Raw genomic sequence first — 26400 nt, forward strand, 5'->3', positions numbered from 1 at the left:
GCAGCGCTGGCATCGAGGAACCCGGCCTGTAGCAGTAGAGCGCGGTAAATTCAAATCCCTTTGCGCAAACCTTTAGTGTGTTTACCTTGGAATGAGCGCGACGGTACAGGAACAGCATGAGAGGTGAGCGGGAAAGCAAAGGGGGACATTTCCTCGGCAAATGTCTACAAAGACTATCGTCTTTTGACGACATTTGCAACGAAAGGAGCAGATACGCGGCCAATTTTTTTTCTGCGCACGTGCATACGTACATATCTGCAGTGCAGATGTTACAAATAAATCTGATCTACTGACAGCGCTTTGATTTGAACCCACGACTCACTCGCAGGGATATTTAGAACCGTTCTACACCATTACAGCTGTGACCGCGCAATTACAAAGTTTCAAAAACAAGTTTGTTTTTCTTCACAAGATAAGGAATGATAATTGCTTGCGATCACGAAGCTCAATAGATACCAAAACCTCGCTGAACAAAAAAAAAAAGAAGTCAGCAGGGGCATACGCATGGTGTGGAGTAAATTGGGGCAAGCATGCCGAAATCATCAAATACAGTGCCGCTAAAAAGGAAAGTATGTAATCATGGCACATTTGAAATGCTGGATGTTGAAGTTTTTGAGGCGAAGAAAACTTGAACTAGCCACCGGTATTAGGTTCTGCGTTTGAGGACAGAAAGCGCACGTGTTTGAAGTAAAGCGGTGTGGAGCAAGATATGCGCTCAAGCTGCGAGGGCTTTTGCGATCTATTCCGAGCGAAAAACTTGGTTTACATAAACGAAAGTAGTGTGCCTGGTATGTAATAGGAAAAAAAAGAAGCAGGTGTGGGGTAAATGTGCACCAATGCAACTGGTAAGAGATGGCAAGAGAAGAGGATGTAGAGAGAGAAAGAGAGAGAGAGGGGGGGGGGGGGGCGTGATGAAATACGGAAAGAACAGTGGGGAATCCAAAACAGCCAAGGTAACCAAAAAAGAGGCAAGGCAGATTGAAACGAATAAATGGAGGGAAAAAATGGAAGCTAAAACGTCGTTAGAGATGTACAGGGCTGAGAAGATGAACATCAGAAAGCAAAATTTCTACGATAATTTCCAGGGCAGTGCTTTGCTGTTTGAGGCTAGAGCAGGTTGCCTGCGAACTAAGAGTTTTGTGGGGAAGTATTCACAAAATGATGGGGTATGCGTGGTCTGCGGAAAAGAAACAGAAACTATGCGGCACATAGGGTGAGGGTATCCATCCAAATCTACATGAAGGGAATATTGGGCTTCCAGAAGCCCTAGGATTTAAGGGTATCAACGAGGAAGTTAACTTCAAGGCTGTCGAGGAGACGAAAAGAAGATTAGAATGCTGGTGGACGAAAAGCAGAGAGGGGAATATTGCCTAGGACAGTTACCACCTGTAACAGGGAAAAGAAAATATTTCGGGCCTAATAAGCTTTAGTGCCTGCCCTAAGCAGCGCTAGTATTAAACCAAGAGTGTAAAACATGGTTATATTAGTCCTTTTTGGTAAGATGACATGTCATCACCCCGCTTCAAAGGGGAAACCAATAGAAATCATCATCATCATGATATGAGAAATATTAGAGACGGAGAGGGAATTGCACCAACGCAGAGTCGGAGCCGTGGGGAGCGTACGGTTATGATAGAGGGTCAATATTAGGCATGAGATGTGTGCCCATCGCAGTTTCAAATTTGTGAGCGCGTGTGCACGGATGTTTTCAGCGTTAACCTTAAACATTAACTTTAAATGCGTGCCCGACTATATCTAAGCGGGTATCATATCCTTCGCGTCCTATACCCCCCCCCTATTCGGTGATATGACTGCAGGCGGTGTTTTATATACAGGCTCTCTATGAGGTGTTAATTGCAGAAAGTGGTCTGAAGCTGCATCATAGTTTATAGGTTTCACTGCGCTCGAAACACCACCTTTCCGCTAGTGTAAACAAACTGAGAAAAAAAACCAAGAACGGCCAACCCTCTCCAAGTGCACACTTCTGTCGAGAAATGCAGACTGTTTCAGTATCTATATACTTACAGGCCGGCAATCATGTGTGCCCTGCATGATAACTGCTTCTTCGCCATTTCAGATGTATGCAGAAGGGCTGAATGACCGGTGCCGGCTGCAGTGACGCTGCACGTCTGAGAATAAACACTGCCGAAGCCATGGACTGACCCCGGTGTTGTCATGCGTGGTATAAACTAGATGGTGGATGGAGCGTTCGCGATCACCCACTCGATTAATGGCCAGCTTCGTGATAAATCGCTCTCTTGTTTCCTCTGCGTCCTGTCGGTAGTGAATGCGCCATTAACGGGCTATTTTGGGCTATTTTTTTTTTTTATTTCAAACTTTGTTGGCTTGCTGGCTTTCTCCGTCCGAAGATTCCTTATCGGATGGAATGCACTCAACTGCTTTCTCCGAGGGGAATCGACAGCTACTTTGTTACGTCTGTTTTTGCCTATCTATACGTATTCTACGCTCCGCAAAGGGGAATCAGTTGACAACGAAATTAATAAGAATATAAGTGAGAGAATGACTGAATTTTATTGGTCACTAAGTTGACTCCGTATGTTGGCGTCGAAGGCAGCCAGCTGCTCGACGATGGTGGTTAACATACAATGAGTATTAAGGCAAAAATGAAATGCGTGACACTTCAAGCTTGGTTTTGTCGGTAAGGAGCATCACTGGTGCGCTGCGTAGAACCTTCCTTGGAATCCTGGCTCTTACCGACACTCTCCAACCTCAGCCAACTTTGAGTACGTATGACGTTCAACTTTCTCCGTGGTAGTAATCGTTGGCATTAGCGTCTAGCCCAATAATGTTCCCCTGACCTTGCTGTGTTGAAGTAACCGGGCATTTGCTGTTAACTCCATTCCACGAACATAACAGGAAAACGTATTTCACATCCTATATATTAAAAACGTTAAGACAGAAAAGTTATAACATTATGAGACAAGAAACCAAGAGGGACTTAGCGTGGTAGGGACATTATTTCGCATTCGCTTTTCTTACGATTGTAAGGGCAGTCACTAAGTGCCAAAGAAAAAACAAGTAGCCGTAGGAAGCTTGAGGTAACAATACGCAACAACACCGTAAAGTGAAGCCTAACAAATCGCTAGTAAAACTGAAACCAATAGGTGGCTAAAAAAAACGTTACGCTGCACATAAGCGCGTGGTTTTCCTTTAATAAAGTGCGGTAAGTAGTTCTAGTTGGTATTGGTTCATACTTCGTACAGCGCAGCACGGACAGCGACTTTAAAAGTACGCAAACACAGCGCTTACTATCAGTTGATGCAGTATTTAAAAGTACAACGACACCTTAAGGGTTCTGAATGCGCAAGCATTAACGCCCAGTCGAAAGCCTGAGACGTGGTTCCTGTGCCCCGTGTTCCCGAATGGCGTCGTTCTTTTGTCGATTGACGCGATTTGGTTCACGCTCCACTTCCGCCTTACGCTTTCGAATTGCTTCGATCTGCCTCACACGGGTTTCTCCGCTGCTCGCTTCTACCGCCATGTACTGGGAGAGGTTGACGATGACAGTGCATTTTGCTGCCTCCCTGTTCCCTCGGGCGGCTGCGCTCTTTCGCTCTCTTATTTCACTGAAGTGGATGGCCAGTTTTCGCTACCTCCGAATTTAGGCGCATGCTATGGAACTACTTGCGTAAGGGAAGGCTTCAAAGACACGTGGTTTAGGAGCAGTTCCCATTAAAAACGGCGCTAATACGCGCGTAATAGGGCGCTATACATGCCTTTGTCTATACCAGTGTGTAGAAAGAAGGCGGGAGCATCATTTCGCGTTTTTTTACTTTTTTCTAGCCCCTCCCCCCTTCCCCAGGCACCTCCTTCCCCTCTGTAGTGTAATCACTGTCCGTATTGTGCTGTTGGAAGAAGGGTAAACCTTTTTTATTGCTTACCTCATTATCCAAACATTGCATTTGGTGAGAGCACAAAACTAAACCATGCCCACGATCGATAAACAGTGACCTTGCGTAAAGGAACGTAACTGACAAAAAATATGTCTCTCTTTCTCTCCCGTTCAATTCGCGGCCTACGCATCACGAGGATGACCCTGCAGGGCGGATCTAGTCGTCCTGTCGAACACGCTTCCTAGCGGGCACCCTCCTGACAATGCGGCCTCTAAGTCCTCGGATGGGTGTCTGGCCGACCACCACGACTTCGAAGGGCACGCCACCGACGTCAGTCCTCCGCAGGACAAACGTCGGCACCGGCAGCTGTTCGCTGCGGCCTGTCACGCCGGTGCGCACCGGAGGCCCAAACTGGGTCGGTTGCAGCCGCCCCACGGGACTAGGTGCGACGGGGGGCAGGGCCTCGGCCTTCACCATCACGACGCCTGAAGGGTTGACGCGGACCGAAAGGTAGTCCTCGGGCCTGTAGATTCCCAGGAATCTGTCCGAAAAAAATGATTGGAAGTTAAATGTTGACTTTGGTCTCCTGGTGTTGTCATGACGTACACAGTACTGTGGACAGCTTTTGTGTTCTTGCTCAAAGCACTTGCCACCCCCGGTGAAGTAATGGTTATACAATAGTGACTGAGCTCAAACCATGACCCTTCAGGCATATCCTTGTACATGTTTCCAAGGTCCTCTCATCCGCATAGGGCCAAAGAAAGTTGCTGTACGTGATAATCACCAGTTGCCATTGAGGGATCCATGTTAGCGTCCGCAATGAATAGGAAAAGAAGGGCCAAAACTGCAGCAGTGCCCTGGGATGCGCGCAAGCCTATTGAACAAGTACGAATGGAACAACAAAATCGGCTGTGGTGGGAGGAAAACTGGAATATTACGACAGGAAATGCGCCGATAAAAGGCCAATGCTACTGGACCAACTTAATCGCAAAAAAAAACAATACAAAACAAGCTTCACGGATCAACTAACGCACGTTGAAAAAATTGCGCCCACCTCCCCGCGAGGGGAACCCTGTGTAGATGCGACGCATCGTGGGGTTCACTTGATGTTTCCGTTGGATTGATTCTGAAATCGCGTGAAACGTGTCGGGAACGCGTATGATTATTATGTTTTATGATAATTATTATGTTTTATTGGCCAATCTTGGTCAATCTCTCTAAGTGGTATGCTTGCGGCTTCGCTGTCGCAATGACCTTTACTCCATCATTGTTGCTGTAAGTGGGAGCTTCTTTTCTTTTATTGCAAGTGTTAATCATTGCCCCATCATGCGTTGTATCAGTAGCTTCTTGACGTAGTTTGAATGAGTCAAGGATATAAGGCGCGTTCGTATCATTTGATTCTGTCTCGGTTTTGTGGCGCAGTGGGAAGAGCACCATGTACCTCGCGTTCCGCCCACAGGGTCGTGGGGTCGAAACCGGGCGCCGCTAACCATTATTTTTTTTATAGTGTAGGGGGAGGGGTGTGGACGGACAACGCCGTATGGAGGGACAAGGCGAGTGAATGAGACGCAGTCGCATCTAAAACGTAGCCTCACCCTCCAACTAAAGCTTGATAGAAAATCTTCCTAGGAGAGGGATGATGACTCGCTCGAACAAACAGTAAACGTCAAGGTTGTCGAGGAAACCCCGAAACTGGAATTGATAATTATCCAAATATTTCACACGCTGGGAATGCCACACTTTAAAAAAGGGGGGCCAGATTATAAACGTGGGTAATAGATTAGCCCCTTCAGCTCGCGTGAGAGACATACCAAAAAGGTTGCGTCAAAGCGCCACACTTAACAAAACATCTTCTGACAAAGCATGATAGTTCATGACAAGATTAGTATCAATCTAGCACTGTTCCGCAGGGATTTTCTTCCATAGCCTAGCCATAGACAGCTTTGCTGTAAAAGATAAGGCAAAAGGTCCGGAAAAATGAAGCAAATGCCAGTTGACTCCCAGAAGACCATAAGGAATTCACGCATAGACAACAAACACATCGGTACTTGCGGTAGCGAGAATTTGTAAGGTACAACGATTACATCTAAGTACGAAATCCAGACGCTTGGGTCTTCCTAAAGCTTCAACTTAAGATGTAGTCCTGAAGCCGCGACAAGAGGTGCGTTAGTCCTCCTTTCACGGTGAATCTTTTTCCAGACCGCTGCAGGCCGTTATGTGCGACCTTATAAGTCAATCGGCCCAAATAAGCGGCATGCAAGATCAAGCAAAAGATTTCCGGAAACTCCCTCCCAAGACGGAATATTTCGGAATCATATTTAACAGCGCTAGTGACGAGACGAGGCACTCGTCCTGTGTCTTTCTGCTCCTCGTATCGTCCCTAGTGCTGTTAAATATGATTCCGAACCAACTGGCCCAAATCTCCCTATTGCGACGGAATTTGGCTTCACCACTACACCGAACGCATTGTAGGATTGCGTTTTTCCAGGGGCAATATTAGATGCCTGAATTCAAAGTATGAAGGACTTAGCGCCTCTCAGTGACAGAACTTCAGTATGTGACGAAGTGGCAAATCAAGCGTTACAGGCGGACAGACGGGTTTCGTCTGAGTCCACAGGGAAACACTAAGGCATGCAAACTCATCAGCAAAAGAGAAAGAATAAGCCGACTTTATGGCCAAATACCAAGCGTTAACGTATTGTAATTACAAATTCTAAAGCCTACCTGACTTATCACTAGCATTTCTAAATGCGGCGAAAGTGTGACAACAGATCAAACTTTACGGACGGACAGACGCGCTTCCACGTTCATTTCTTGTAAAAACACTGCGCTAAATTGAAATTACGAAGACGAAGGACGGCGGAACACACGATGCAGACTTACGTAAGTCTGCATCGTGTAATTCTGCATCGTGTGTTCCGCCGTCCTCGTCTTCGTAATTTCAATTTAGCGCAGTGTTTTTACAAGAAATAATGTACCAACTAGCCCAGAAGCAAGCTCTCATTTCCACGTTCAGTCCATATAAAAAGGCTTACGCATTTAAAGTTCTAAGCAAAAAAAGAAAGAATAAGCCAACTTCACGGCCAAATACCAAGCGTTAATACGGTGTAATCACAAATGCTAAAGCGTACCTTACCTGCATATTTAACGACAGATGGCATGTGTCTTCACCTGTTTTCGAAGAGGTCGATGACGCGGTAGCCCTGCGGGTGGACGAGTCCCAGGCTCTTGAGCTGCGCGGCGTGCTCTCGGGGGCCACCCATGGTGTTCCGGTTGAAGAAGACCAGCGCGAACGAGTAGCCGGAGTCGCCCACGACGGGGCTCACCGCACGGCTCCAGGTCTCCACGCCGTATTGCTTGGTGAGGCAGAGAAATAAGCATTCGTTTTCAGGCTTCAATGCTTTACAGAGCTGGAACTCGCCACTACCACGACGTCAGTATTAGCAGCGGCCCCAAGTGTTGGCTTATTGGGAGAAACTCCGCCAACAGCCGACTATTTCACTTGACATACCAACAACACGTATTAACTAAGTATGCTGCTTGAATTACTCGATTAATTCTCTCGGGGAAACGCCCACTTTCACGAAATGTGTAATCAAAAGCGCGGTAGTTAGTGAGCCAGCCCCAATAAATATATGCGTGTACTCTGACGCCTGGCACAGTGTTGCGCACCCGCAGATTAGCATATACCAGCATATATAGGTATATTGGACAACGCTTTACTAGGAGGAATTTATGCTGCGCCCGCTGCACACACATACAGAACAAGCAAGATCCATTTACATCCGCCTAATGACGCAAACGAACCAAACGAGGCTTGCCTGTGAACCTAGAATGCTTCTGCTCTAGGTCACCCCATACATTCTTGAAACGTGAAGTACATGATGTCCATGGCGGTTAATTTGTCACAATGCATTGAACTATCGGGCCCACAGAGCCGGCCGAACATAATTGTGCTACATCAAAAATTTCAGGTTTCAATGAAATTTCTGGTTACCTTAGTCCGGATAAACGAAATTCTCCCATCGAGGTTTTATGCACCCAATCTACGCCCCGGCTGTAAGGCATACCGTAATGAAGGTACCCCGACGAATTTACCACCTGGGATCTTCATTGTACGTTGAAATTTCGACACACAGGAAGCACGGGTGTGAGACCAGAAAAACAGATGTCCCTGCCATTCCCGGTAATTGAACCGGCGTCCTCGTGCTCAGCAACGCACAAGCCACTGAGCCAACGTGGCTGGTTGAAGAAAGTTCTATTTACACCTGATAATTCTCAATCAGCATCAAATGAAATGCGAACATAAGCATATGATTTTTAAACACAAATTATAATTCTTAAACTGCTCGTGGGGCATCTCCCTGTAGTGGACACAGAGAACAGGATAACGACGAACACGATTCAGTATTTTGCGTTATAAAAGTTGAATAGACGCGTTCATAAGCGATGTTCGATAATTCCGCTTACCGCAATTAATGAACGGCACAAACCACGTCGTCATTTCTGCTAGATGAGCCAAAATCTATCACCCTATCTGCGCATCCTCGTTAGTCCTAATTGTTACCAATAAATGTGAGCTCTTGGTCAATTTTGTACCCCACGGCATAACATCTAAACGTAGAATAACGTAACTGTGAGGTTGCACGTCAAGTTGAGCGTGTGATTCTGCGCGTGTTTTTAGAGCGCAGCTCTTATGCACCCGTCCCTGCCGTTCAGCCGTATCGCAATTGAGCGAACGGGAGGCATAGGGTACAATAAAAGAGTGAGCGCAGATCACAGTAGAGAATAAATGACAGCGCGAGAAAAAAAAGCATGAGGCGGAAAGCGGAATAGGAGAGTAGCGAACTAGGAAACCCAGCACCGTATGAGCGGAGGGCTGTTGGGGGCAGCCAAGCGAACTCATTTCATTTATTTCAGGGTCTACGTAGCGTGGATTTAACCGGCTATGGTCAAAGTCAGTAAAAAAAATGCCAACAAGACGTGTTTGTGAATTCATAATGAATAAGCGGCAAATCGTCCTTTCTGCCGACATTTTGTTAAATTTTACCTCATCCTCAAAGCTGTCCTTTTTCGCGCGACATGAAATTAGTGTGTTGGAGCTAAATAGCACACAAGCATTGGTTTACGATCCCAATTGATTATGAAAGCGGTCAATAGCGCATGCGCATAGAAGCGGCATGTACTGTGCTTGTATTTTCTCAACTTAATTTTTCTTTACCACGTCAGTTTTACCAACGCTTCCGCGGGAATTCCTGAGCGAGTACCTGCCTGTTTATAAATCTTGTCGCTCACCATCTGCCCGTCAAGACTATACATTGCAGAAGAATCACTTGCTAGGCGCAATTGTCGTGGGGGAAGCAAGGGAAATCTATAGTCTTCATACCCATCAGTATATTTACCATCATCGTCCTAACTGGTTCCTCACTATGACACGACGATGTTATACTTTCCCCGGCTACGCCTCACGCATCCCGTTCTAGTAAATGTTCTGGCTGCACCTCCTTGCCTAATTTACCACCTACCTATGATGTGTATCCCACCCTGTGACAGTTGCGCCACTTGCTACAGGCCCTGGCGATGGCGAACAAGCGCCCCCTAGCTCTACAGTATCAAACTCCACTTTATTAATGCGTAGCATTCTTTGCCCAGTACCCACCCGGCCAGGACCATGTAGCCCCCTGCAATGCTACAACAATGAAGACTTGGTGGAAGTAGCACCTTTAATCGTTATAAGAGCGTAAATAAAAATAACGTTTCGGACATAATATTAAAAAACAAAAAAAAAGGAAATAAAAAGATCAAATTTTTCGACAAACTGATATGATCCAATCAAAAATATGCATCTTATACATATTCCCCAAAAAACGAAGAGTAAACAACAGAATTCGACAAAAGAGCATTAGAAACACGAATGAAAAATAGCGCGTAGGTACCATCCCTGCAGTACGTCTTGCATCTTCAGAAAAGAAAAACATAATTAGCGAAGTAAAGGCACTTCATCGCTATAGTGATACAAATTTACATCATTGGCAAAAAGAAACGAAAGAAAGAAAGAATAAAATAATCCAGCATATTTCGCAACTCATAGCCATATTTTTCTGTAAAGAACACAGGCTCTAGACAAACGGCACAAGGACGCGACGCATTAGTAGACAATTTTCTGAATTTCGGCAGATCTTTAACTGAGCACCCTGGGTCATTTATACTGTCTTTATAATAGTCATCTCTCCTAGTTTCCCTTGCGCTACTAGTTGTAGTATGCGAATCTAAAAAGTATTTAAAAAATAGTGTAGATTATTAATCCAGTGCATGTGAGCATCCCATCGCAATGTCGCGGGATCTGAAGAGCTACCGGACCCGTATAATGGTGGTAAACGCTGCTACATCTGGCTTAGAGCACAGGCATCAGCTCACAAAGAATGTCATCGTCTTCCAATTGCAACAATCCCAATCGGTGTTGGAAAACTGAATGAGGTGAAAAAAATAAATGTTCGGTTGCGTGACTAATGAGCTTGAGCCCAAGTCATCACCATTATTTATTTTTTCTTTAAAGACCTCTCACTGGATATTACAATAGGGGGTGGGGGTACTACATACGGTTCTTGTAATCAATCATTTTTGAAGACCCTACAAAAGCGAGAGTCACAGACCCTAAGAGCACTCGTAACATTGATTGAACTTCAAGCTCAGACACAAAACGCCGGTGCTCCTTCGATTGTCTTCATAATTGCGGTTCGTGGAAGCACCAACAAATTATACCTGAGGCAAAGGATTTTTTATTCCTGCAAATTATCATGACTTTCGCACTGTGTTTTGTGTATTATGTTGAGGAGCATTGTTTTTTTTTTTTTTTTTCTGGTGGGTCGAAGATTCCCTATACAAAAGAGCTTATGCCTTATTTCGGAGTGTTTTTTCCTCGCGAAACTGAGGATCGAACCACGAAGATGCAGAACTTGTGCCGTTTTTTCTTTTTTTTTTTACCCTGGAGTAAAGGCTTTCTCAGCAAAAATGCCAAGTACAATTACGGGCATTTCAAACTTCTGCAATCTTCGTACCAATTAAGTAGAAATGATATCGATTCGTAACAAAATATTTCACATTCGCTCCAACGCCAATAATACCAATGTAAAAGAATGGAAAACTTTCCTTTTTGTGCGTAGTGCGGTAAACTTTCAGCGCGTTTTCCAGAAAGTGGCAACCCAAATATTACCTCTTGTTTATTTGGAGTCATTATCAAGTTCGGAGGGATACTACTAAACACACTAAATGTGAGGGAAGAAAGAGCGTTACTCACTCCAACATTTCACTAAGGGGAGAACAAAGTACCGCACTCGATTGTATTTTTTTCTTTATCGAGTTTTCATGACACGGTTCCAAGAATAATTAAAATACTATAACGCGGCGGCTCTAACTACACGAACACTACAAAGGTGGTCGCGATTGATCGGCTCAAGGTAGAAAGAATAACGAAGGTGACTCATTCTGGACTGCGGTAGCGGTTCGCCATCAAGGCTTCGCAGTGGACTCAACCTTGCAAATATTTTGTAAAGATACCTTTCTACGCCACGTAACAATACTTTATAATTATAAAAATTGTTAAATCGTACTACGACAGTCTTCCAACAGCAACGCACAGGACAAACACTTTAGGAGGCAAATTTACAATTCAGAAAATGCCGCGAAAGGTCAGCAATCCAAAATCAAGCCCGCCTGAGTCTGCCTCCAACAAAGAAACCTTGTATGCTTTTGAATAAAAATTCAGTGGTAAACATTGAATTGTGTTTCTAGTGGCATACATGACTGAGAACTGGAAATTAACACTGATAACTGAAGTCAGACAGACCGTCTCTTATTCAAGGCGTTACTTTTTCAGCTATTGCAGTATAACGCGCAAGCATGAACTCTAATGGAGTCATTGAACACGGAAAGTACAAAATCTTCTCTCCCCCCACTACCGTTGCTGACATCTGCGGCAGTTGTTGGCTACGCGAGCTCACGTCCGATAATCATGTCAAAATACTTTAAGTTTGCCATTATTACAAACCTTACCGCAAGGACTACAGACAAAACCCTATCTAACGAAATCCGATCTTACGAATTTCCCGATCTAACGGACAAATTAGGATTCCCCAGCAGGTACCTATACGGCTCAACACTTTTATGAACTCGAACTAACGACATAGATTTAGCGCCATCCCCGATTAAACGAGATATTTCGAGAAACAGACCCACTTACAAAAGGAGCAATTGCGAATATGTTCTATTATTGCGCCATGGCCGTAAAAACAAACGAGACATCTAGTTTCGTTTTCATGAAACTCTACGACATGAACTCAGCAGTCTTGTGGCCTGAGACCACGACTGCATGCTGGCCAGCACGCTTTCCACAATCTTGAAGGGAAAGGGCGCCATCATCTGTGCCACTTCATCTGGAATTGCTTCAAAGAAGTAGAACCTCAAGACAAAGTATCTATAAACATTGCTCAAGAGCACCCGGCACGACAAGTTGGAGGAAGCCCTGTCTATGTGGTTCTAACATTATATGAGAGCCAGGAGCTTTCCGTTCAGCGGGAAAGGGGTACAGCTCCATCTGTGTTTCGCGTGTCTGCTGGGGTGCGACGACTTCAAGGCAAGCCCCGGCTGACTTATTTTCACCGCGGACTTTTAGCGCATCGCTAAACTATCGGCAGGCGAGTGCCGCGGCTGCCGCAATTACCTTGTCATGGTAGCTGCTGGAATGCGCCTCCCTTTGAACATCGAATTCATGCAATCAACTGCTTGTAAAATTACAGTCCCGATGTTATGGATTTCTCCATTTAAAGAAATATTTCGCGGTTCCTGAGGACTTCGTTAGATCGAGTTTTAACTGTATTTTCAGTGTTATTTGAATGTTGAATCTGCGTGTTAGTCGTAGCCTGTGTCTCGTAAAAAGTTGAAAACTTACTTTACGGAGTCTTTTATTACGCTGCTTGATGCTACCGCTGCAAGCTAGAAACCACAGAAACAGCCCGTTTTTTTTTTTTTTTTTTTGGCATTGGCCTGTTTTTATGTGGCTGGTTACACAAGCATGCAGTGAAAATTGTTTTTTCCCGCGGGTAATGCTCGAATCAAGGGTCACATACGTAACACAAAAAGTCATTGCAAAACGGCACCTGCGTTGAAGAGTGGTTTCGGGACCTTGCGTGCCTCAGACTGGTAGTATTTTTCCAGCGCCTATCGAAACCCATGCTTCTTGACGGCCGGCCACCTTGGCTTCACTGAGGATGCACTAAGACGGCGTGATGCCGCCCTCCTAGTCTCGCGTACCGATCTTTCACTAAAACGTCACTCCAACAGCGGCTACTATGTGTCGGCGGCCCTTTTTTTATGCTAAAGGGTGATCAACTACCCCACCCGAATTTTCAATCACGCAGATCTCTTTCTCTAGACTACTTCAGTGATGATGTACGATAAGAAAACTACCAGATGGCGCCGCTACCAGGAGCGAGTATACAGTTCACACTAAAAAACAGCGGAGAGACGAGGACGGAAGACATGACAAACTAGACCGCTGAATTATGTGTACCCAACTGGCCCAACGTCAAGCCTTAGCGAGTATACGTTACCTGGATGCCAGCTCCGCCGAAGACGGGCGTGCGTTGACGCACTCTCGAGCGAGGTGCAGCGAATGCTATCGACTGCGCCTTCTGTCTTGCCCATAAAACTACTTTATATTTAACTATGTCCTCCGTGGTATCCGGAAATAATTGCACAGAATTTGGCCTACCACTAGACAGCCATGAGCTTGGTGTCTGCACTAGTACCATGAGCTTGGTGTCTGCGCAATGGAAAAGAACGAAGTTGCGTCGTAGTTGCAAATCCCATTTCGCCGTCTTCCTGAGCTGTCGTTTCCCGGTGCTTCGAACGCATGAGCAGAAGGCATTCGGGGACAGCGGAGAGGCGTTCTAAATTGCCCTGAAACGGCTCTAAACCATTCGCAAAGTTTGTCAGTGTTGTGGTCCCCTGCATTAAAAGGATCCACGAACGCTTCTTTCACAAAAAAAAAAAAAAAATGCGGACACGATGTGTACGAACGAACTATATTTCGGCAGTAAACCCATATTTTATTAGAAAGGAGTTCACGATCGCCTAGAGCAAATCGCTGAAACTGCGTTAAGATATCCTACCACTTACCGTCAGTATTTTCCTTCCCATAATCCCGAGCGGGTCTTGGTTCACGGCGATGACGGCCTTGTTCTGCAAGATCTGCTTGAACTCGGGACGCATTCGTCGCAGGTCATTGGACATCAGCAGAGGCGACGCCATTATCGCCCACAGCGCCATCTGGGCCTTGCTCTGGTCGTAGCTGAGACCGAAGTTACCAATCACCAGCTGCCCGGAAGAGACAAAAATAAAATAAAGAAAAGAATGAGTAGAGAAAACCGGAAGCAAGGATGTGAATGAAAAAAAATCTAATTATGGGGTTTAACGCGCCTTAGTTAACCTGGCCTATGAACCACGCCGTAGTGGAATGCTCCGGATTAATTTTGATCACCTGGGGATCTTTAACGTGCGCCGAAGTCTCGGCACGCAGGGTTTTTCGCCCTTCGCCTCCATCTGAAAAAACAGCCACCACGGCCAGGAAACGAACCCGCGTCCTTGAGCTCAGCAGCACAACGCCTTAGCCAATGAGCCACCGCTACGGGTGAGGATGGGGAAACGGTGATTTGCCAGTTCATAATCAAATAAAAATACATTCAATTTCAATGCGCCCTGAAAATCTTAGACATTGCCCAAAATGTGTGTTCGATTATTACAAAATGACTCGGAATTTTATGCACAGCACGATATTTGCCTAGAAACGTCTCTGCTCACGCCCACACCATGTCAGGGTCATTCCAGCGGCCCGGCGCGGCGGCCGCAGTCAGGGCGTTCTGGTTTGCGGCGTAGTAGTCGATGACGTTTTCGACGCTCTGCCACGTGTCGGCGATGTCCATGTAGTTCCTCCACAGGTTGCAGTGCTGGCCGATCAGCTTGTAGTTGGGCTGGCTCGGTGCAGGAAGAGAAAAGGAAGAGAAGTCCTCTTTTACGCTGCAACCACGTTTCCACCTCAAGAAAGACATTTAGTTTTTCCTCTAAGAACAGAAGGCACAGAATACAGCGGTTATTTAATTGTTTTGATGAAAATAAAATGCACTCTGTTGAATGCCCTCGAGGCTGGTTTATTTTGTAGCGTGAGCTACACTGGCCCAGGTTGAGCTGTTTAGCGTGGCTCCTGGAGAGCCGTGCTGCGCATGCGCGAGGAGCAGTGATGTCTCACGGCGCACAGCTGGCGTGCCGGAGTCGCTGCCACCGCGATTGGATTGGATTGGATGGGAGTGAATTGAATTGGATAGAATCGAATTGAATTGAATTTGATTGGATTAGATGGGGTTAAATTGGATTTTATTGGATTGTATTGGATTGGAAATCGTTTTAGCATCAGTAAGCATGATAATCAGCTAATCCTAGACAACCAGGAAACCTATGAATAACCAGCTGAACCTTTGCTCACGTTACGTATATCCTGGCATAGCCGAGCTAAACCACTTCCTCCTTCTCCTCCGCTAATTTTGAATGCGGCTTGTCTTGCTTTCTTCTAGCTGCAGGCAGTTTTAAGTTTCGTGTATAGCTGAATAGCAACGCTGCGTGCATCTAGACGAATATCAGATGGTGTGTTTGACGCATAATAACTATATTTTTAGTAACGTTAAAGTTACGGGCTCTTATTCACTAGTTCCTGCTCCGGTATAACTAAATAAATAAATATTTAATTAATTAATAATTAATAAATAATTAGGTGGCCGGTGGCTTAAATTAAGAGAGCGGCCCTCTTACCACTTTAATGTTTCTTGTTGATAACAGGTTGATTGATTTCTAGTTGATTGATAAGTTGTCGGTGAAGGAGGGGGGGGGGGGGCCCGTCTTTTGAGACAGAAACCATCAAACACATGGAGGAGAAACGAGAAGCTAATCTACTCTAATATCAGAGCCCCTATAGTGCAGTGAAGCAAGCTGCCTTTAGTTTCGACATCCGCTATTATTTGTTCCGCTACCGCATAGGAGGAGGATGCGAAGGATGAGGAGGAGGAGGATTCGTTACCGTAACAATCACTGTCCGTACAAATGTCATGTCCGTAATTCATAGCTCCAGGCCTGCAGCACGGTCGCCGTGGCCTGCTCCCTAATCACCTAATTAGACCATTGGAGATTTCCTGTGCTAGCAGTCTGCTTGCCGTTTCCTACCAAGCTGCAGCTTAGCTAAAATAACGCCTCCGTGCATATTTCCCCCTGTCTCCGCGACCAGACGGGATTCAGACAAGGGATGAATATTAGACAATTACACGGTGTTGTAATTAAGAGAAAGACATCTTCATCCTGTGTTCCCATGCTGGAGCCTGGAAATATGATTTGTAGCATCTACCGAAAGCCTCACGGGTAAAAGCAAATTGGTAAAAGCTAATCTCAGTCTTAATCTCAACAGGTAAAAGCTAACAAAGGCCAGTCACTGATGGGCAACTCACGTTCATGCTATATTGAACCTCGTAGGCCGGCCAACTGCAGGAGTAGACCATTGGTCGTCCGGTCCGGTTGATGGCAGTGTTGAACTCGGTGTAGACTGCAAAGTGATTCTTTAGGGAGCGACAATCTCATTCATTCTGCTATAAAAGGTCAGGCAGGCGAGAGTGATTAAGGAACGTGATGAATAGAATAATAGGACCAGTCGAGTCTTCCCGAACGAGGCGAACACACTTGGTTGTTTGCGATGGCCCGAGCGCAAGTTAAGTAAACAGCGCTAAAATCAACCCACGCGCACGCGCAAGCACACACAAACACACATACACACACGCACACGCACGCACGCACGCACACTAGTGCATCTCAGCGGTTACCAATCTCGTATCGCTTTAGGCGGATTCGTGTTTTGTGCCGATAAAGGTTACTTGCCGTTTCTGCCTTGGCGCTGTGCCGCGCTCTACCGCCTGTTGTTGCCAAGGCGGTTCGCGCAGACATCGCTTCCGGTGGTGCGTTCTCCCGCTCTCGTAAAACAGCTCTCAAGGACGAGCAAGGCGAAATAAACGGCATTTCTTGTTCCAGCTTTCGGCTAGTTTGAGTCGCTATTCATTTTATATTCTTGTTTGTTTTCTTTCTATTCGTCTCCTTACTAGCCTACTGCACCCAAAAGCATGTCGGGAAACCTCTGCGTTTTCCTCTGTAACAGCATTCTCTCTCTCTCTCTCTCTCTCTCTCTCTCTCTCTCTCTCTCTCTCTCTCTCTAGCTGCCAGTTTTGCTCGTTGCATGGATGTCCTGTTTTGTCTAAAATTTGCCTAAATTTCATTTCTGTTGTAACGACCAACATCAAAACATCCACTTGCGAAGCTGACAAATAACAAGTGGTACTGCATTTTGACGTTGCGAATCCTGGATTATGGGGATCGGAGCCCACGTACTCCCTATAGCTTTAAAGCCGTAAGGACACGCGAAAATTCGGCAAAGTGCCGTTTACTTCAAAGGTGCTCACAAAGGTGCTTCCAGAGATTCTTTGTGAAATGCGTTAGCTCCAGAACATTACGTAGCTGTCCTGGTTCTAGCCATACTTTGTATCTCGTAGCATGAAAGGGAACTCGCTAGGTATGTACTGAAGCTTTAAGTGCCGCGGTATACACAGTCAAAAGTGATTAGAAAAAAAAACCACTAAAACACGAAGCACTCTACTTCAGAAGGTTGCAAAAAGAATACAAAAAAATGAAGACGCCGGCCATTTTGTTGCTATGCGAAAAGGTGTTTTCACGGGTGAATATGTGCAAAAATGTGACAAAGATCTCACAGCAGTACCTTTTAAATAGTCTCTCATAAAATCTCGCTTCCTTTTAAAACCACACACAAAAAAACAATGCTTTGCGGAGTTCCTGATTTTTCCAGGCTTACAATGATCACAGGCACGAACAGGCGACTTGATTGTTGGGGTTTAACGCGCCGACGCAACGCAGGCGATGAGGCGCGCCGTAGTGGAGGGCTCCGGATTAATTTTGACCACCTGGGGATCTTTAACGTGCGCCGAAATCTCGCACACACGGGCGTTTTTTGCTTTTCGCCTCCATCAGAAAAGCGGCCGCCGCGGCCGGGAACCGAACCCCCGACCACGTGCTCAGCAGCGCAACGCCTTAGCCACTGAGCCACCACGGCGGGTGCACGAACAGGCGACTTTTGGTACAGAACCCTTGAGCTGACATCGCTGGCATAACTCGTTGCTTTTCGTCACGCCGCATTCACTCCATGCTGTAAATGGGCAGAGAAAGCGAGGGGATCTAGGATCCAGCTTGCTCGAAGCGAAGAAATTTACGAGCAGGCTGAACAACTGGCAATATATTATAGAGCATGGAGCTAGAAGTTCCTGCCAGTGCAGTATACCGTATGCTTTTCCTGGGTTATGAAGAACCTGGAGCGCACCTCTCACTACGCTCAATCATCACGTGCCAGCACGTTCTGAAGTGCATTTACTTATGAATTTGCTCATAGCGTAGCATTCTTTTTTGGGGGGTTGCAAACTATGGCCCGTTCATAGCAGGCTACCCTCTAGACAACGGCCATTAGCTAGGCCGACTTATCAACGAAATGAAAGAAGCGAGTAACTGGGAGGCCCTTAGCTTACGTCTCTGGAAGTCTTGAAGGGACGCGTAGCAGCCGTCCATTTTGACCATGTCCACTTCCCAGTCGGCGAAGGTCTGGGCGTCGGTGTAGAGGTAAGCGAAGCTTCCTGGGTAGCCCGCGCAGGTCTTGGTGCCCACGTCTCCGTAAATGCCCAGTTTCAGGCCCCTCGCGTGCATCTGACGTGGCCGGAAAGAAAAACAAATATTGGGGATGGTCACGGGGCGGGCTACGACGGACCAGCGTCGGCACAAGATTCCAAATTTCAATTCCAATTCCAAGTAAGATTCCAATCTTACTTAAAGTTAAGGAAAGGGACCCTGCAACACTTTTTTCAACTTGTTTAGAAATCTTAAATACTTGCAGAACGTAGTCACCTAACACACCCAGTACTTAAATTAGGGGTCGCAAAGTACCTCAGCCAAAAATTACTGCTCTATGCCCATCATATAACTTGTAAACTCGCTCAAAAGATTTTGCTCTCTTTCCCGGCCTTGGCGTTCTTCAACGGCTCGAATTACGTCACTGAGGCCATGTAGCGGCTGTTGGCCAGTTTTCCTTCAGTTGCAGCAATGGAACGCTTTTCGATAGCAACTTAAAAAAAAGCCACAGAAACAAAGCAGAAATAGAAGGCGTTTCTGGTGCGACGAGCAAATCAAGCAGTGCCTGTCCGTTCTGCCGATAGCTGTAGCTTTAGCAGTGGTTCCAGACGCGAAGGAAAGAGCGAAAACGCTTGTCGAAAGTGTTGCAGGGTCCCTTGAATGACGACATCATTATTCTTGAAAAAATGAAAAATACGAACCAATATATCTGCGTATGCTTAAGCGAAAGAGCAGAATAATCAATAGCTCGCGGCACTGATCTTATTTGTGAATCTCAGGTTATTTTAACCACCCAGAGCTCACATCCAGGGATAACAAATGACCCACCTCCTTCCTCCCTTGCTTCCCCGCTCCTGAGGACGCCCATGGCATTGGATTTTCGATGAGAAAGCTGTGCGTGTTGTGTCGTTGAATCACTTGGCGATATTTTTATTAAAATGCCTTTAAATTATTTTGTGGGGGTATATATAAATGGCACTAGTTAATGTTAAATGTATTCTGCAGCTCGGAGGGGCGAACCCTGTTCCGTCCCATGACGCAAGCAAGCACGCCCACGCACAGGTGGTTGGTCACTGTGGGACCGCCTTCGACGCTCCGCGTCTGAGTCGACGAGCGCATACGTCGCGGCGACATTCCGTTTCCGGAGAGGTACATGACCGGCACTACCTGTGCGCACCCAGCATCATCTGCTGGTTCGATTGGAATATTAATTTTATTGTTCAAACTTCTGAAAAACGATCACTATTCCGCCCCAGTCGCTATAGAGGCAGACTTGCGGCTTTTGCTGTGCGGCCTGAGTTCGAACACCAGCAATGCAAGTTTTACTCCAAAACTTGTGATTTTTTTCCCTTTAAAATGTTAGAGTAGCTCAATTCTACGCATTCTTTTTGCGTATAAGGGTGGTTTATTATCTTTCAAGCCGGTTTTAGGAGCGGGACATGGAATATCAACACGTTTAATTAACGTTCTCCATCACATAGGAGGTTTCTGGATTGTACACATATCTCGGCGCGGAATTAAGAATGCAAGGCAAATAATAAAAACGGCTATTGACCCCCAATCAGCATACAAGGAGAGGAAGAAAGAAGCTCAATAGGAACTTACCGTAAACGACCCACCTATTCCCCATTGTCATCTTCTCTGCATCTTGGTGAAACTACACTTTAACGACACATGCTGAATAGTTTCTGATTCGGTGTCATTTATCTTGAAAGACGGCCTCGCAGCCATGACCCCGTGACCGCATTAACATTCGGAATTAAAGAACGCCAAAGTGGGTGCTCCGGTGCTTCACCGCCAACAATACGCAGCTTCAGCGCTCGCCAACAGCGCCTCCGGCTAGCACTTCAGGCGGATGTTGTGCGATTCCAGGCGGCGTTCCAAACAACGGCGATACATGGCTTTCGCAAGGGCCTCACCGCTGAAAGATGTGATCGTGTTATCTGCGCAGTGCTAAAAGCTACATGAAAACAACATTATAAACGACATGACAAGTACGGCCGTAGTACTTTCAAATCGGCGAATAATTGGAACTTGGGAACTTGCATGATTATGCTTTTGCAAAGAGTAGGCGGAGGAGGAGGAGGAGGAGGAGCGGTGAACTGTTAGGTGTTCGGGAAACCCTACCTCAGTACTACTGGCACCGGCCTGCAGGTCGTGTAATGAGATTATTGTGGGTGGTGGAACCGCCATTTGCTGGCTCAAGAACATTCTCGCTTGCTTACGTGCCAACTTCAACGTCCCCAATATTAACAGTGCCTATAAATGCTAGAGCATCTCGAACGTCTTGAGCCAGCGCTTACCGCAATTTCTTTATTTGTTTCAATTCTATTGAACACCCGCTGTATCCTACACTGGGATGCTATACAGCTTGGTGGTGGTGCTGGGAGTCACTGCCGCATTATTGCGCACCAGATTGTGCAGCGCATTGTCAGCGTAACTCACGTAGTCGGCGATGTGCTTGATGCCACGGGGGAAGCGGGCAGGATCCGCCTGCAGCCTGCCTGCCGCGTCTCGTTCAGTGGACATCCAGCAGTCGTCGATGTTGACGTACTCGTAGCCCGCGTCTCTGTAGCCCTCCGATACCAGCTTGTCGGCCATCTCCTTGAAGAGGCGCTCGCTAGGAACCCAGAAAGGATGGGATATATCAGAAAGGCATTTTATTCATTTAAGCTTTCACGGTAGAAGTAAATTTTAGGAAATTTTCAGAGTACGTTATCCCCCCTCCTTCAAGCATTTCAGCATTTTTTTTGCCTTGCTAATCACACACTGTACCGATAATAAAACGCGATAACGAAAATAAGAGTATTGCTTTCTTAATAAAAGGATTCCTCCAGGTCCTGTGTGCATTCTTATTTTTATGTAGATGTTACAGGAAACGAAGCAACTAGCCATTCGGCTTTACTGAAACATAAAAATGCCTAAGGTGTACTTCGGGTGTAGGCAACCTGTCCTTTTATATTTTACCGGGGGCGTATGACACCCCACGGAAAATATTTATGCCTGCGCCACAAGTCGGGCTCGATGTCCGCGCAGCGCGAACTGCCATCCGTGGTGCATGCTGGAGCATAAGCCGAAAATTTGAAATCACTCCAAAACAAAACCTTCACATTGACAATAAATGTGAGAAATTCTCGTCCTTTCAGGGCGCCTTACCCGTGACATGACCTGCGCTCCTTCCTTTTAACTTTTTCTGTATGAATCAACTAAAAGAGACGTCGAGACAGAGTGGCATCAAATACAATTTTGGTTATTTTCGCTCACGTCATGTGCATTGTTACGATTGCAGCGCACACTTAAGGAACTGCCAAGAAAAGACTAACACCACTGGACAACTCTTCAGCTTGCCGGGTGGTACATCATACTCTTATGTACTCTACTGTCAATAGACTCTGCTTGACAAGTTGTGCAGCTTCCTTCGCCCGCCGACGGTGAAAGTAGGCGTCGCGGAAGTAGCGCAGTGCATACCTTCGCCTCCTTCCGTTTTAGTTTGTTGAACCAGAGAGGACGGCACGGAGGCTTTCCTGTCTACACCCACCTTAGTGTTTCCGGAAGCGGCTTACCTGATGCAGTTCTCTGGGTCACGCGCGCAGTCGACGTTGCAGAGGAAGCGCTCCCAGGCCAGCCACCCCATGGGCGGTGTCCTGGCGAGTCCGTTCTCCAGGCCGCACGCAGGGCGCGTGCCCAGGAGGAAGAGCGCCAGGGGCGCCAGGAGCACCGCGGCTACCGGCCGTTCCATGTGGACGCTGCGCACAGACGCGGATACACGACGGCAACCACGCAACGAGCTCGCCTTCTGGGTAGCCTGCCAGCTGAGCGCCAAGTGCTGCCGGCAAGGCTAGCCAAGAAGCCCTCGAACGCTCGAGGGGCAAGGAGAAATCGAAAGTTGTGAGGAGAGACTGGGTCAGTAGTGTTACCGCCGAGCTATGCGAAGGCCGTGGAACTCCGTCATCAACAAAAGGGGGAATATTCGAACCTATTCGTCCTGATGCCTGCGCTAGCTGGCAGTAGTAGCTCCTCATCCTGCTGTTTGTGAGTTAGGTTTAGCTAAATTGCTCAGTGGCTGTGCGTTACTGCACCTGTCTTGCCCTTCGCGTTTGTCCCGCCAGAAAGTGCGGTTTGTGCCGGCTGTTGGAGACGCCCGTGTGAGTGGCCAAGTCAATAAGCGTCAGCACGTGGTGTCTTAATTGGCCGGTCGCCCGAAGAAAAACGGATAGCGAAGCAAGAGGTGTGTGGGTTCGTATCTCGGCGGTAATGGTCAGCACCCGAGCGAAGGGGTGAAAAAAATGTGAAAACAAAACAGAGCTCTTTGTTGTCGGCCCCAAGTTCAGGAAGGACTTTCGACGTTCCACGCTGTGAATGCCAGTAATCCTTACAGCAGGCGCCTCTGACGCGCTTAACAATGCGAAATAAAGAGGGAAAAAAGTTACGCGCCGTTGCGTGCGCGCGGATCATCGGAGCGAGCGGTGCAATTTCGCGCGCGTTCGCCTTCCGTCAGCGCGGCCCGAGAGGTCAGAGAGATTGGCGGTTGCGATCCAGGCAGCGCGTGTGTAATGCAACGTATTAAGGACTCGTGTGTCTTGACACGGGGGGCAGGGACGGCTCAGGCCGAGGACGTTTCCGGAAGGCGGGCTTATTAGACCTTGACGACAAGCAGGCCCTTTCGTCTTGGTGCATTTTGCCGCAGCCCTGAGGGAAGTGAAGGGTGTACGTGTTCGGAGACGGGAAAGCACGCACAGATAGCTTTTAGCCTCCGATATCCTGAATGGGCTTTCCTCCGGCCGTAAAACCCTTTCTGTTTCCGGACTCTAGGTATGCGAAAACGTTTGTTTAAGTATCTAAAGCAGAAATGGTAATTCTCCTGACATTAACTATATTAACCTGTGCAGCAGGAGTCTTAAAAGAAGCATCTGTTGGGTTTCCATTTGAGCTGTTTTTGCGCTTGGAGACCCTGTCAGTACACACTTTCCCTTTTACACGAAAAACAATAGATGTGGATTATGTTTCAAAGAAAACCTTTCGAAAGCGGCTTTCGCGGAGAGAGAGAGAGAGAGAGAGAGAGAGAGAGAGAGAGAGAGAGAGAGAGAGAGAGAGAGAGAGAGAGAGAGAGAGAGAGAGAGAGAGAGAGAGAGAGAGAGTACAACTTCCTTGACATCAGCTAAGTCCTGTGGGTGGAGCGTCGTCCACATGAAGGGACACCAATTAGATCTCGAATTTTCGCATTATAACGCGCTGGTGTCCAGCTAACATTTGAATGACGCTAAATACGTTCCGGGTGATAACTAACCTTTTTTCAACGTAATTAATAGTTTTTTCAGTGCGGCAAGCAAAAGAAAGAAATAATTTTCAACGTATTATTTTGCTCCAGTGCTAGTCGTTGCTTTCCATTATATGAGCTTTGGACATCACACCGTTTGGTCCATGCAACAGTTGAACACGAGAGAGCTTGGAGGCATTTTACAGGCAATTTCAAAGCTAAAACTATAAATCAAAAGAAATGAAATCAAAAGAAATATCAACAGATTTTCAGAACCACATATATTTACTCAGATGGCATGAAACATTAATGTCGTTAAAGCATAATAAACAAACGCGCAATCAAACGCGCAAACAAACGCGCAATCGCGCAATTTGCCAGGTTTTACTATAATAACGGCCTTTAAAATTTGACTTTCGGTATTTTCAGTGTGTGCGTGCGCGCGCGAAAGCGTGTGCATATGCTTGTGTATGTGCGTATGTGTGTGTGTGCGTGTGTATTTGGAAACCCAAGCAAGCCATGGATAGTGTGGTACTAGCCACGTTGTTAGGGAACCGGATCTGTATAGCCTATGCAAGGCTAGCATTGCAGTATGGGCCTAGTATGGCCACAGCGGTGGCCATTTCGTCACCGGACAACGCCGCTTTTTTGCACAATTGGGAACTTAAGTATTCCGCCTTAAAACGACCAATTCAAGCTTTTCATGGATGGTGCAATCCAAGCTTTATCACCTCCCTGCCGACCCCACGACACCCGTCCGCATGCACAGCGTTTTTTGGTGAAACACCCTGCGCCGTACGCTGTGGCAAACAACCATGTCAACAATGCCTTCCTGTTGATCAATGCGCCTTCATAAGCTGGCGTCTGTGACCGCTTATTACTAAGAGCTCGAGTTTCCATCTTCGCGAGTAAATCGGAGGAAGAAACAAGCGGCCCATCTCTCACCTGCACCGTTGCCGTGCCTTGTACAACAACAGGTGGAGCCGCAGAAGGCGCGGCGCAACGCTAAAGCGAGCTACGCTTGCTGATCTTGCTGCGACGGAGAGAGCGAGAGCGCTGACAGGGTCGCCCCGTGGCTGCTGCAAGCGGTGATATCGCTGATAGCATCTTCTTGGGTTGCGCGCACACGCGACCGCCAAACGTTCAACTCGGCACTGTGACCAGCCACCTCTTTAACACGAAGCCACTTGCGCTTTCCGGCAGCGTGGGCCGCAATTATCGGCCTTCCCTCGGCGACCGCTTAATGGCTCGCGCAGTGCGCCGCTTTGGACAGGATCCGGGGAATTCTAGGGCGCCGCGTATAGACCCGCAAAGCGACGGTAGAAAGGAATTTGCGTCTTGGAATCGGCTTTACCGTCGTGACATTGACACCCTTCTTTGTGCAGCGCTGAAAAAGATGTCGAGCGTCTCACAGGAAAGACGTGCGAGGGGCTTTTACTCTTTACGCATGACGACATAGCGTTACTTGCTTCGGTAATAGAGCTTTGAGAGGAGACAGATGAATTCAGAAGATATTTTATAAATGTTTTTTGCTGTGAATGAATGAATTTTTTTACTAGCGGAGCCAAATCGACAGCAAATGATGACGACCCGGGGGTCGAAACATTTCCGGTGCACTGATCCCTGGAAGGAACGCAATCCGCTGCACTCGGTTGCAGTTCACTTTGCCTTCCAGTTGCTGAATGGCATACCCTAGGATGACAAAGATTAGAACGTAAGAAAACAGCGATTAAGGTAGGACGTAGATTCAGGTGACACAGACACAGCGCTGTGTTTGTCTCCGGCGCTGTTTCCTCATGTTCTGGCATTGCACAAACCAACACACTTGCTCCTTAAGAGTCCCTATCCTGAGATGATAAAGCCGTTATACACCGATGAACGTCGCCGTTACAACAGTTGTCTGTAGGGATCAATGTTTTCTGCATAAACAAAAAGAACGATAGAAGCACCAGATTTATTTTTGACCGCAAAGTGTCTGTTTCGGATAACACCAGGTACAGGAAGGGTGAAAGAAGGTGGAGGGGGTCAATTTCTTTACAAATTGCACTCAGTACTCAGTGTGCACTGACCTTGGTCACATTTAGTACTGCAGTGGGCACTTTCAGCATTCCTTAATCAGGTTTACACACCTTTTCACAAGCTCTCTTGTGGCATAGGAGTACATAGAGGCGAACTTGACCCTGGCAACGTTCAACGCACGCACCTTGTCTAGTGAGGGATGCTTAGCTGTACTACTAGAGGAGCTCTCGGATATTACGTGATATATTATAGGGGTAAACGAAGTTCTAAGGACAGGAGGAGGCTTAATAGAGCTCACTAGTGGACATATTCTTAGACCCCAAGAGAAGAAAGAACACGGGGTTGGATTTTAAATCCACAGAGAAATAGCAGGAAACGTGGAAGAGTTTTTCATTAGGCAGATCTGTTGGGCAAGTTGATGCATTATGATTTTAAAAAATAGAGCGCGACTTGGACAACGACAGTAAAGAAGGACGATGGGACAAGCCCTTGTTCCGT

At 46.8% G+C, this 26400-nt stretch overlaps 1 protein-coding gene across 1 annotated transcript; it reads right to left on the reverse strand.

Annotated features, from left to right (window-relative positions):
* Positions 1-2509: 2509 nt before the first annotated feature.
* LOC144174073 (alpha-N-acetylgalactosaminidase-like) lies at positions 2510-24981 on the reverse strand. The gene is made up of 9 exons (XM_077702501.1): positions 24829-24981; positions 22190-22372; positions 21072-21246; positions 18530-18704; positions 16400-16494; positions 14720-14881; positions 14031-14228; positions 7026-7210; positions 2510-4395 (listed from the first exon to the last, which is right to left on the reverse strand). The coding sequence occupies exons 2-9, from the start codon at positions 22363-22365 to the stop codon at positions 4071-4073; spliced, it is 1491 nt and encodes a 496-aa protein (XP_077558627.1). The 5' UTR covers positions 22366-22372; positions 24829-24981; the 3' UTR covers positions 2510-4070.
* Positions 24982-26400: the final 1419 nt, after the last annotated feature.

Source organism: Haemaphysalis longicornis, unplaced genomic scaffold (assembly GCF_048455015.1).
Source record: "Haemaphysalis longicornis isolate Haplotype H1 unplaced genomic scaffold, Haemaphysalis longicornis Haplotype H1 scaffold_3, whole genome shotgun sequence".
NCBI lineage: Eukaryota > Metazoa > Arthropoda > Arachnida > Ixodida > Ixodidae > Haemaphysalis > Haemaphysalis longicornis.